General features: G+C 47.2%; 1 protein-coding gene across 1 annotated transcript in view; it reads right to left on the reverse strand.

The window, feature by feature from the left end:
- Window positions 1–218: 218 nt before the first annotated feature.
- The window catches only part of TCOF1 (treacle ribosome biogenesis factor 1), a 39068-nt gene continuing 27167 nt past the window's right edge, over window positions 219–12119 (reverse strand). The window contains exons 14-18 of the mRNA XM_083424426.1: window positions 9806–10013; window positions 6645–7169; window positions 3759–3829; window positions 1691–1724; window positions 219–780 (exon numbers count right to left, since the gene is read on the reverse strand). Of these exons, the coding sequence (XP_083280552.1) occupies window positions 1695–1724; window positions 3759–3829; window positions 6645–7169; window positions 9806–10013 (834 nt within the window). The 3' untranslated portion in view covers window positions 219–780; window positions 1691–1694. The remainder of the gene's footprint in view (window positions 781–1690; window positions 1725–3758; window positions 3830–6644; window positions 7170–9805; window positions 10014–12119) is intronic.

Genomic DNA, 12119 nt, shown 5'->3' on the forward strand with positions numbered 1-12119 from the left:
CTGGTTAACAACCAAAGGGAGAGAAACAGAACATACATTTCCATAAACCTTCCTGTGAAAACCACGGCTCGCTTTAAGAACGAAACAAACAAACCACAAAGACATGAGCCGGTTCAACACAACATGACAGCTGTGTGCAGCTGACCAAATCCTTCGAAATTGTTTAGCTGCAGCCAAGAGATTTACACATTTTCAGTTTCCAAATAACACACATGTGCTTTTCCCAGTTACTATGGTTTTATTGTATACTATTATTTAAAAAAAGAAAGGGAGGGAGAGAAAAGTACAAGAGAAAAAGCCAACCTAGAATCAACAGGGTTTTGTACATATTGAACACAATTTCTGGATGGACATTGCAGAGACATAAAACTTCTTCCTTTAATGTAGTATGAAAAGAGGGGGAGGCGATCTTTTCCTTTAAAAAATATAACTCTTAAGGGTTGGGATTGGGTGAAGGAGGAAGTAGAGATAGCCGTAAAAGTAATTGCTGGATTCAGGATTGAATAATCAAAGGTGTTTGTCTTCCTCACATTCCGTCAGTTACAGTAGCTGCATCTTCTCCATTGGCCAAGCAATCGGGGCATGTCTCATTCCCAAGCAAATAGCCAGATCAACTGTTAGCAATGCTTAGCTCTAAAAGTCACAGTTAAAAATAGTTATAAATACTGGAATCAAGTCTTTGACATTCCCATTTTCTTTTCTTTAAAAATATAAACAAACAGTTTCTTTCCCTTGAATGCTCCCAGCATATTTTTATTCTTTACTTCGTGCTTTAAGCCACTACACGAGAGGGAGAGAGAGAGAAAGAACACATTAAAATAAAATAAAAACTACTGCAAAGAAGGGAAATTCTGCCAGTGACAGACTTGTCAATGAGTAGGAAAATAATTTTTCAAATGCATCACAAGCATCTTTTCTCACCCTTGTGTTAATGAGGTACTATCACTGCTACCAACCACCAGAAAACACCAATGACCCACCTCCACCCTAGAGCTATTTGACTTTTGCAGAGGCGGAAAGAAGATGAAAGAACTCGAGGAACTTGAAGATATGATTTATTTCAGGCCTGACACATTCCAAAATAAACCTCCTTCAGAGCACACATTTTTAATGCCATTTCTCACTGAGAGCCTAACCCACTATAAAACTGCTATCGCTATGGAACTGCATTAAATCCTTATCGGAGTTCTAAGCGGCTTATGCCAGTTTCCCCAAACCTAGTGCCCCTCCAGATGTCTGGACAATTCCCATAAAGTCTGGCCATTGGCACAGCTGACTGGGGCTGATGGGAGTTGGGAGCCCAACGACATCCGGAGAGCGCCAGGTTGGGGAAATCTGGTTTATGCTCTTGATAGGAATTTAAAGCCATAAATTAAAAATGCAATTAAAAATAACCCAAAAACCTAGAACAGAATCATCTTCGTATACCTCTAAACTAAAAGTGATCCTGGAAGGAATAGGCCCAGCTGCTGGGGGGGGGGGGCGCAAGGTGCAGGTGCCCTCCCAGAAATCAATAAAAATACTTAACTGAGGTTCTGCCCCCCTGAACATGAATCCTGGCTACGCCCATGCCAGCTGCCTTGAATGAGAGTATTTCCTAAGCAAAAGGCTCTAGCCAGAGAAAAAGAGCCATCGGAATTTGCCAAGTTGATGTGAACTAATTGGCAGAATACTTTAGAAAGATACTTACCGGCTCATGCTGCTCCCTCAAGATCACCAGTTTTCTGAAAGAAATCCAGAACAATTTAGGTCTGTTGTTGTTTTTACGCCCCCCTGCCCCAAGAACGGGCACTGCCTCCAACGTCCTTGGCTCCCTTCACAGTACAGAGAACACAGACCCAGTTTCAGATGGTGAAACAGGTCCTTCCAGTTCTTCCTAGGCTCAGCCACGCATGCAACCATCTTTCCTGCTCCCAATCTCAAATGCTGGCAAAATAAGACTTAATTCTCTGTTTAAGAAACACAAAGCATGCTGGGAAAGGGCATCTCAAAACTTTAGTGCTCCGGTGCAAAACTTAATTCTGGGGTGGGTGGGAAGGGTGTCAATCTCAAGCTCGTTTGGACTAATGGAAATTTCAGACTCCCTTGAAGAAATTATGTTAGCTCAGGGCAAAGCGCTCGGTTCAGGCCCATATTCTGGAGAGTCTGGACAACAGTCGAAGCACAATAACTCATACTATCCTGTCAGAAGAATTAAGTAGCTCTAGCCTGGCTTTCACCTCACAGCCTAGTTTAGCTTTTAGGCCATATTCCAGACAACCAAGCAAAAGAAAAACTACTGCTATGCAAAGCTGCACAGAACTGTGTGTGTGTGTCACACCACCCACCTCAAGACCCTTAAACTAGTCTGCTGCTCTCAGGTATAGTGGAGAAAGTCACCCTGCCACCAGTGTTGAAGAAATCCCCAGCTGCCAATCAGACTGGCTTCTATAGATGGAATTGGGAGGAGGGGACGCCATCAAGTGGCAAAATGTCTTGGGAAAGCCCCGATTCCCCCCACCTCTTTTTTAAAGGGATTGCTCCATGAGGGATAAATGCATTCCATAGCCACGTAAACTAAAGGTAATGAAGTTTAGGAGGAAGCAAAGTTTCTTGCAATGCAAGTTTCCTATGAGCGGCGTCATGTGCCAGCACCACATCTTACAGTATTAGAATGTACCGCGGATCTGAATACAGCAAAATAGTAAAAAGCTAGTTACTGAAATAGAGTATTGGCAGTCTTTCACTGATGTGGCAAGGACAAGTTATCTGAAACTAGCTGAATAATTTTGCAAGTGGTTTCGGACCAAGTAAATGAACCCAATGTACAGATCGTACTGTGTCCCATTGTATTTGACTTTTGTTAAAAACTCCAAGATAAGCAAAGTGAAAAGCTCCTCACAACACTCACAAGGGACACAATATAGTTACGGACAATATATGCATCCACCTGTATGTGTATATGTGTACATATATACAGTCGTACCTTGGAAGTCGAACAAAATCCGTTCTGGAAGTCCGTTTGACTTCCAAAACATTCGCAAACTAAGGCACGGCTTCCGATTGGCTGCAGGAAGCTGCGTCGGACATTCAGGTTCCAAAGAAAGTTCGCAAACCGGAATGCTAACTTCCCGGTTTGCGGCGTTTGGGAGCCAAATTGTTCGACTCACAAGGCATTCAGGATCCAAGGTATGGCTGTATTTGGGAGTGAGGGATGCACGTGTGAATGTGCCCCCGTGTTAAAATTTCCCTATACTTACATAACTAGGGTGGGGAAAGAGAAACTGAGCTGAAAGATTCACTTTCAGAGTGTTTTCAAGCTGTACAGTAAGATGGACAATAGGTCTTCCTTCTCATGGATACAAGGAAATAGGTGGAAATAAAGCCACTCCACTAAAACAAAATTTAAGAAGACAGACAAGACTATTAACATGGGGCTGAGTGTCAACCTCCATTCTGTAATCCTGCATGTATTTGCATCATTGATACGGGCTTGTTGTTTCTACACCCCCTGCATATAATCCTTAAGCTAAGGAATGCCTCTGACAAGGCTGTCTCCTAGCAACTTCGGAAATATGTAGACCAAATTGCATAAGTATTCTAGGCTGCAGTCACACATGGTTTTGGAAAAACAACATAGTCCTGGAGCCCCTTCAAATGCAAACAACCTAACTCGGATGGAGCAATCCTGTATACGTCTACTCAGAAGCAAGCCCCAGTAAGTTCAAGTGCTTACAGACAGGTTTACCCATCCAAAAAGTTCTCTAGTGTCCTGTTACCTTCTTTTTCTTCTTTTTCTTCTGTGATCCATCTGCGGTAAGGGACTCCAGCTTTTTGCTCTTCTTTTTCTCTATAAAACAATTATGCAAGAAAGGAAATAAGAACCTGATTATTTAAAAAACCAAAAAACACACGCTCTAGCAGCTTACAAAAGCAGCCTTCCAGCGGTTTGACTTCACCCCCAAAGCCCTACTCCTCCATTGTCTCTCCAGACAATGATGGTGATATTTTTAACATGCCATTTATTTATTCTAAGAATATTTATAAAACACAATAAAAACTACAGCTGGGTGATGGATGGGTGTCTGAATATGTTCTGGAAAAACCCAACATGGCCAGCTATTTTGCTAGCAATCTTCAGCCACAGAAATCAATCCTAAATCTTAAAATCAAGCAAGTCCAAATATGCCCAAGGGACTCACTTAAATCTGTAGACATTAGTCAGAAAAGCATTCTGCTGTAGCCAACAGAATGGTTATGGTGTGTGTTTGATTACAGGGTGTGCTTTTTGTCACCAACAGTAAAAAAATGTTGGCGACCTCTGCACTAGGTGATCACCTGTTGCTATATGGGACCCTTTACAAGATCAGGGATATAACATTTAGACTGCTCTGTGAGTGGAGGCAAGGTGGCATTCTGTTCAGAAATATTGGCAGCTGCACAGGAATTAAGATAATAGCATCCCAGAAATTGTTCCTTTTCAAAACCTTTAGTAAAAGCTACAATATAAGGTCTTGCCTTGATTTTCACCCCATGCATAATTGCCTCCCCCCCCCCTCCACACAATGACTTAGATGTGAGTCTGGCATATAAGAAGCCTTTATATATTAAATGACGTTCCAGTCATGTCTCTGGTTTATAGAGGGAGAAACTGAAGACATTCCTTGCACAGGTATCAGACACCCCATTCTTTCTTACATTAGTGATTCATTTGCCCAGTGCCTGGATCAACACAGCCATATGTATATATCCGTGCATAGTTGGTTTTTCCAAAAGCTATATACCGTATGTTAAGTCAGAGCCTCATCCTTGCCCAACAATATAGGTGTAACTCAGCTTTGTCAGAAATCTCCCCTCCCATTGCCCTTTCTCATCCTCTGCTGGAGGAGGGCCGGGACAGTCTTTCCCTGTGTGAGGCAGCAACAAAGCGAGAAAGAAATCACTATGGAAGTATACTAGCAACAGGAATGTACCAAATCTTAGCAGGAGCCTCACACAGGCTGGAGCTGCTCTTTTAACAGAGAATGATTAACAGCCATCCTCTCCCCACCCTCTCTGTGTGGTAACAGCAGCTCTCAGCACTTAAAGGCAGCTTTAATACTGTAGAGTCATCAGCACAGATATCCATGGCTTGCTCAATTACTGCTAAATGTCACAAGAACTAGCAGCCCTTGAAACTGAATTTCATTCCTCCTGTGAATCTATGCATGGAACTGGGGTGGTAATTTTCCATTTGTTTTTAAAAACAGACCCTTTCCTATACAGCACAGAAGGCCATTCCCTAGCTCAGTGGGGCCACACAAATGCCTGGCCATTTAATCGCAGAGACTTCTCCTCTTCCCCCTGCCTTGCCAGGACCAGCAAAATGGGGGGGGGGGGGGGATAGAGCTGGGAGTGAGAGTGCATGCACACAATTGGAATGTGCAAAAACACCACAACAGGAAGGGCTGCCCTTTTTATGGGACATACCTGCATATGGCTTCTGTCCTTTCCTGCATTTGCAGAAAATGGTCCTTGCTGCTCCAAATTGCACGGCAGAAATCCCTTACAAGCACAGGCACGGCCTTAAGTAGGAAGAGCTTTGCTGAGTAAAGCAGCCAGCTTATTCACTGGCAGCAAAGAAACTCCAGCCACACAACTGCATTGTTTGGGAGGCAACATTGCAAAGCAAAGGGAGCCCAGCCTGATGGACCAATTTATATGAGGATAAGCTCCCTCGGCCACTAAAGCGAGATGAGTGCCGCAACCCCAAAGTCGGCCACGACTGGACCTAATGGTCAGGGGTCTCTTTACCTTTGGCACATCAAGCTGGTCCTAAGTTTGAGATTTATTTTTCTCACCCTGCTTTTTCTGTTAAACCACCACCAAAGCGGCTTACTGTGCAACGTAATGGAACAAAATAGAGACAATACAACAGCAGGCCCTATTCAGATGCTCTACTTCTACATTAAATCAAAACCCAGAGTAGCTCTTTCCCCTGACATTGTACAGGGCTGGTGTCCGTAAGGAGGCTGCGTGCAGCTCCACACATGAAAGCCCCCCTATCTTCCCTGCAGATGCTAGGACAGGCACCACGTGGAAGGATTTCTCAGCACCTGTGACACAGCCCTGCCCCCGCCATTTGACACAGAAGCAGAACACCTGAATAGAGACTGCATCAACTGGGTGCATCCACAACAACGGGGGACCCACATAGGCTTAGGGGAAACAGAAGGATGAAAAGTTGGGATCGTGTTTTTCGAGACTCTCTGAACACAGGATTCAGAGTCAGCCTTCTGCGTAGCTTGGCAGAAGGGTAGAGAAGGGCAGGCAGCCGCAGCCTGGTGACTTCCAGATTTGCTGGACTCCTGACTCTCATCAGCCTAGGTTAGCATGGTCAGTGGTCAGGGATAACAGGTCTTTTATAGTGCAAAGCTTCCGGAAGGCACCAGGACACAGAAGCCTAACCAAAGCCCACTGAACAGACGGTCCTCTGCAGAGAAACCTGCTGGTCTGAAATCTTGCATCCTTTGCTTACTAACATAAATGCACACTAAGCTTTCTTGCCAGCTAGCAATACCGCACGAGCCCATCTGGGGGCAGCAGAGTGTGCTGAATTGGGCAAGGGACACCTGGGATTGTATGGTGTGTGTGTGTGTGTGTGTGTGTGTTTGTGATGCTCTTACTCTTATCAGCTTTCTTCTCTTTGCTGCCTTTTTTCTTTGGTGTTTCGCTGCCGGTTGAAGACTTGTCTTTCTTCTTCTTCTTCAGCTTTTTCGGCACCTCTACGCCACTCTTTGCTTTCAGCTTCTTTCCCTTCGGCTCGCCCAGGCCAGCATCCCCAGCTGCCAGCTTTCGCTTCTTGGACGGCTTCTCTTTTGCCCCAGCCTTGGAAGATTTGGTTGCTTTGGGACGCTTGACTGCCGCAAGAGGGGTGGCTTGGGGCTCTCCCTGGGCGGCTGCACCAGGAGCTTGGGCTGCGGCCTCCTCTGAGCCAACTCCCGCGGTTTGGGTGCTGGCCAGCAGGCTGAGTGGCAACTGCCCTGTAGGTTTCCTTTTGGTGCTGCCGTTGCTCTGAGCCTTCGCGGTAGCTTTCTTTGCAGAGGTGGCTTTGGAGCCGACGCCTCCCGCTCCTTTTTTCCTTGCTGCAGCCCCCTTAGCCCCCTTGGTCCTTGCCACTTCCTTTCCGGAAGAGGGTAATGGGCCAATCTCTGTGGAAACATAATTGAGAGAGAGAATGACTCAAGTGCTCTTGACAGCTGAGAAGCTTATGCCTCTCCAATGCCTCCTACTTCCAAAGCACTGCGGCCCATGGGAGGTAAATCAGGCCATGCATCAAATCAGGAACCAAGCTTCTCGTTGAATGCTTAAGAGCAGGAGAAAAAGGCCCAACTTATGGAGGGGAGAAACCAGAAGGTGGTGCTGGGGGACTCTTTGATGCCTTTGCCTTTGGCCTGTGGTCCCTCAGGGTTCTGTCCCCCATGCTATTTAACATTTGCATTAAACTGCTGGGAGATATGGTCCAGAGTTTCGGGCTTTTGTGTCACCACTATGCTGATGACACCCAACTTTATGTCTCATTTTCGCCTAAATCCAAGGTAGGGCTGGGCAATGTTGGGTTTTCAACATTTATCACCCACCAAACATCGCGGTTTGGCATATTGAAACAAGCTGCCGGGCCTTGGCGGGGGGGGGGGCGTGTCTAAAAGAGCCCACACCCCGCAGCTGGCTCCCACGAGCCAGAGGTGAAGTGGGGGATCTTTTGAACTCCTCCCTTGAGGGGGAACAACAGCTGCCCCCCTTCAAGGGGGAAGTGTGATGAGCAGCTGAGCAGCCCCGATCCTACTTCTGTTAGTGGGCAAGCAGGAGCCGGATCAGGGCTCCCTCAACTGGAGAGGGGGAGCACCTTAACGGAGCCCCCCAACCATTCTCTGGCTCATGTGGCGGGTTGGGGGCTCTATAAAACTGCTTGCCTGAGGCGAGGGCAGTGGTGCCAAGCAGTTTAAAGAGGCAGAGGGAGGAACAAGCTGTATTGGCACCTCGCTGATGCAGCTTGTCTCTCCCTCTGCCGGAATGAAGGCAGACGATGGCGGTTTCATTCAGCGGTGTATCGCTGGTGAAACCGCGCCCTTCTGAGTCCCTCTGCCTCCTGCTGCAGCTTGTTTCTCCCTTGGCGCTGGTAGCAGAAGGACTCAGAAGGCGGTGGTTTCACCAGCGATATACCGCTGAGTGAAACTGTCATCGCAGTCTGCCCCTCATACTGATATATCGCCCAGGCCTAATCCAAGGAAGCTGTCTTAGTTCTAAAGTGATGCCTTTCATCACTAATGGACTGGATGAGGGTGAACAAATCCAAACAATACAGAGGTTGCCTAGGCTGACTGCCATCAGAATAAACCCAGAGTTTATCGTTGCGTCCAAATCCAGTCAACAACAGCATCCTGCAGCCCATGTTTTGCCAGCTTTCAGCAAGAAATAAAGTGTGTCTTTTTCCTATTTTAGCAGCTATGTTGTGTGATAGTTTGCTCATTTAGCTGGCCATATAACAACTTAAGAAAGCAGTCAGAAAGAGGAAAGGTAGGAGGACACACTTGCTCTCACTAGTAACCCTGGGGAATGATCCACAAATCCAACACCTATCAGTTATTCCCTTCAGGTGTCCTGCCCAAGGGATTCGTAAGACCACACACCCACAAAAAGCATGCCTGATGTGTTCCTGACAAATGTCCAACAGGTGGCAGCAGAAGACTTGCTCGTGCCGACTAGCCCTTATTTTAACGATTCATGTTCTTGGTCACAGAACTTTACAGAATCCCAGGACACAAACAGAAGCCTTGCACTTCAGACACCATGACTCCAAAGTGCTAAATTTTTAGCTTTTTAGAAGAGATTTCCTCCCACTTGCTTCTGAAAACCACCTTTTCGGTCAAAAACAGGGCAGAGCCCCCTAAATTGCCTAAGCCTAGGGATGTTAAAAGAGCTAGATATCTCACGTGACACAGACACCCATTGTAAAATGTCTGCCACCACCCCAGACACTTAACTGAGAAGATGAGCAGAAGTGGACTAGCTGCTTCCCTAAAGTGGCGGGGCAGGGGAGCACTTCCAGCTTACAGGCATCACTCGGCACATAGGCCTATTTTGGCCAAGCCATGGGTACCAGCCCCTACACCTGATCTCACAGTGTGGGGCAGGTGAAGTCCTGGCTCAGCTGAAAGGGCAGGAAAGCACTTGTGGGGTCTTTCTAAGCCCCTTGCAAAGCTCTCTGCCAAGAGCCGCGCAGGCAGTATCTAATGATACTGTGCTGTCAAGGTGATTGACAGGTAGGCAGCCCAGGGGGAAGGTAACAATCAGGCTTGCTGCCCTCGTTTCGTTCCCCATTCCTGTCCTAAAGAAAAACAAACAAGCGCTACGCCACACTTCAGAACACAGCTGCCATCTTCAGACGAGTGACTTTAAGGGTGATGCTACGGCTATGGCGTGCAAGCTAAGAACAAACACACTGCATGGGGTTAACCCTTCAGTGCAAAATACTGTCCCCACCCACCTGAGGAGAGTCACGAAATATGTCCATGCAGAAATCCATGGCTGCTATACCCTCTCCCTCCTCCCTCAGAAGATCTCAGAAGTTTCATGCCACACTGAGTTTGGGAGGAGGCAAAAGCAGCAGCTGAGACTCACTGCATGAACCCCTCCTCCTGTCCACCCTCCAAGCTGAGAAATGGAGACCTCCTCACTTTGTGCTGAATACGAGAGCTCTCAGGCGGTTGGGACAAGTAGACCTGTGATTTACTTGAACATTCCTCTCTTCCAGCCCTTCTGTAAGAATTCACCCTCCAAGACTAACCTGTCTTCTGCCCAACTTTTTCCTTAGCATCGGCGTCCGAGTCGCTACTGTCACTGGAAGAGCTGTCGCCAGAAGCCATGCTGATGGGAGGACCACGAAGAGCAGAGGCAGCTTTTCTGGAACTCTGTTTGGATAGCGCAGGAGCGGCACCCTTCGGCAGAGTGGGCTGTGGGGTCTTTATAGGGCCCGTGAAGCCCTTTAAGAGAGACTAGAGGAGGGCAGAGGGTGGAAGGAGAGAGAACACATACACAAGTTAGGAACTGGAAGTTATTGAGGGATGCTGCTATCCGTCTTCAAGCTGAAGAACATGGAAGTGGTACCTTACAAATCACCACTAGGTAGCCACTTAACTGGATACTTTTTCACAGTCCTGCTGCAATATTGACAGGTGAGAATCCAGGAATGTGGTTCTTCAACCTGTTTCTCTTAATTTTAATGAGGCATCAGAGCATTGGTGGAAGGTGGGAAGAGCATGAGCAAGGAATTGTCAGGGCAGGTTGAGAAGACAATGCCATGTTGCCATCTGCCTGTCTCAAGAGACAATGGAGTGAAGTCCAACTGCTGTGTTAGCAGCATTGAGGTGATCTCTCCGGGGCATAAGCCTGGGCTGTGTGTATGAAGTCCTGGACTGCTCAGATAGCAAGACCCCACTCTCAGCCTCGCTGATGTTGTCCAAAGGAAAGCAGAGCACTATGCTTGGCACCAGCTTGGCTGCAGGAGTTGCTGGAAGGAGGCATACAAGGCATAGAGACTCCATTCCAGATTTGTGTAGTTTACTCCTTAGCCCTTTCTTCTCCCAGGGGTTTAGGATCAGAGTTTTCCTTCTCCTAGATGGGCTACCTTCCCAGGTTGACAAGCCCCATCTGCCCTTGAGAAGACAACAGGAACATAGGCCTTTGGGTCCATTGGGTCCATCTGGCTCAGCTGAGCCTAGACTAGGGGTCACTGGATTCCTGTTCTCATCAGCCCCAGCTCCCATGGCCAATGGCCAGAGATGATGGAGTTGTAGTCCAGCACCATCTAGAAGATACCGGGTTGGCTCCTCCTGGTCTATACAGCAGCTCTTCAGGATTGCAGGCTGGATTGAACTTGGGACTTTCTGCATGCAAAGCTGATGCTCAACCCTTGACTTTTGGACCTTTCTCCAATTAGGTTGCTAATTCCTGCAGGAGGAGGGAAAAGTTTTGCAGGGAGGTGGGGGGTGCTATGTACAAGGACATACTAATGAATTAAGCTTTCAGGTAGAGTTATGACTAGCCTTAAGCCCACTGGGGCCCGGGATCATCTGCACCATCATCACAAAAAATGTGCCTCCAAAAGGGTCTAGCACCTTCAAGCTCCTAGATCCAGTGGCGTGCAGTCCATGCACCAGAGGGATACCAGATGATTCTGGTAAATTTAGACACACACCCCTCTGTGCCTCATTTCCGGAAAAAACCCTTCCTTCTCTCTCCTCCCTCCTCCCACCTTACTTCTTGAGGCTCTTCTTTAGTCCACTCTAGGCAAGCCAGAGGGCTGCACTCCTTGCATGGGAGCTCTGAGGGCGTGTCTGGTGATCTGGTGGCACAGAGCGGCCTGATTATATGAAGGTGACTGGTGGCCCCTCTAGCTCTGTACTGTCTACACTCACCTCCACCTTGCCCCAGCTGTTTGCGGAGGATGTATATGTATCTAAAATTGGTGATGCTCGGACCCATTCATTCTGCAGAAGAAGCTTTATACCGAAAGGATGGTACGTAATTGTTTGTGACCATTAGGACCCACTGGAATGACAAAATGACTTGCAGAGGCTGACATATGTTCAGAAATTTGCTTTATCAGTACAGTTCTGCCCGTAACAAGCTGAACCCTACTACTTAAACCGTTAAGTTCTACTGATGTCAGTAGAAGAGGGTGGTGAAAGTTGATGCCTCTGAACATGTGCAGAGTGGCATCCTCCCAAGCGACTTCTGCCTGTTCAAGGCTATTCTAGAGTAAGGGGATAGGAGGATCTAGGGGTGGAGGAACGTTGTGTGTAGGCTTTTTAAAAAAGCGTATTAAGTGATTAAGTGCTAGGAAGGTATGATCGCTCTGTTCTAATACTTTCCCCTGCCAAATCCTGGACACACTGAATGCTGCAAAAGCAGCTCCACTGAAGGCTGACAGTTGGGTGGAGCCTGAAACTCTTCTCAAAAATGCTGGGTACTATCTACCGGTGTAATTTCCCAAGGCAACTGGCTGTAACTGTTCCCCTATAAAAATGTCACCGCATGCCACTGCCTTGCTTCCTCTGGCTCCCGATCTGAGAAAAGCATGTTGTAGATTCGTAGGTCTT

The sequence above is a fragment of the Podarcis tiliguerta genome (genome assembly GCF_965153285.1).
Source record: "Podarcis tiliguerta genome assembly, chromosome: 2".
NCBI classification, from domain to species: Eukaryota; Metazoa; Chordata; class Lepidosauria; order Squamata; family Lacertidae; genus Podarcis; species Podarcis tiliguerta.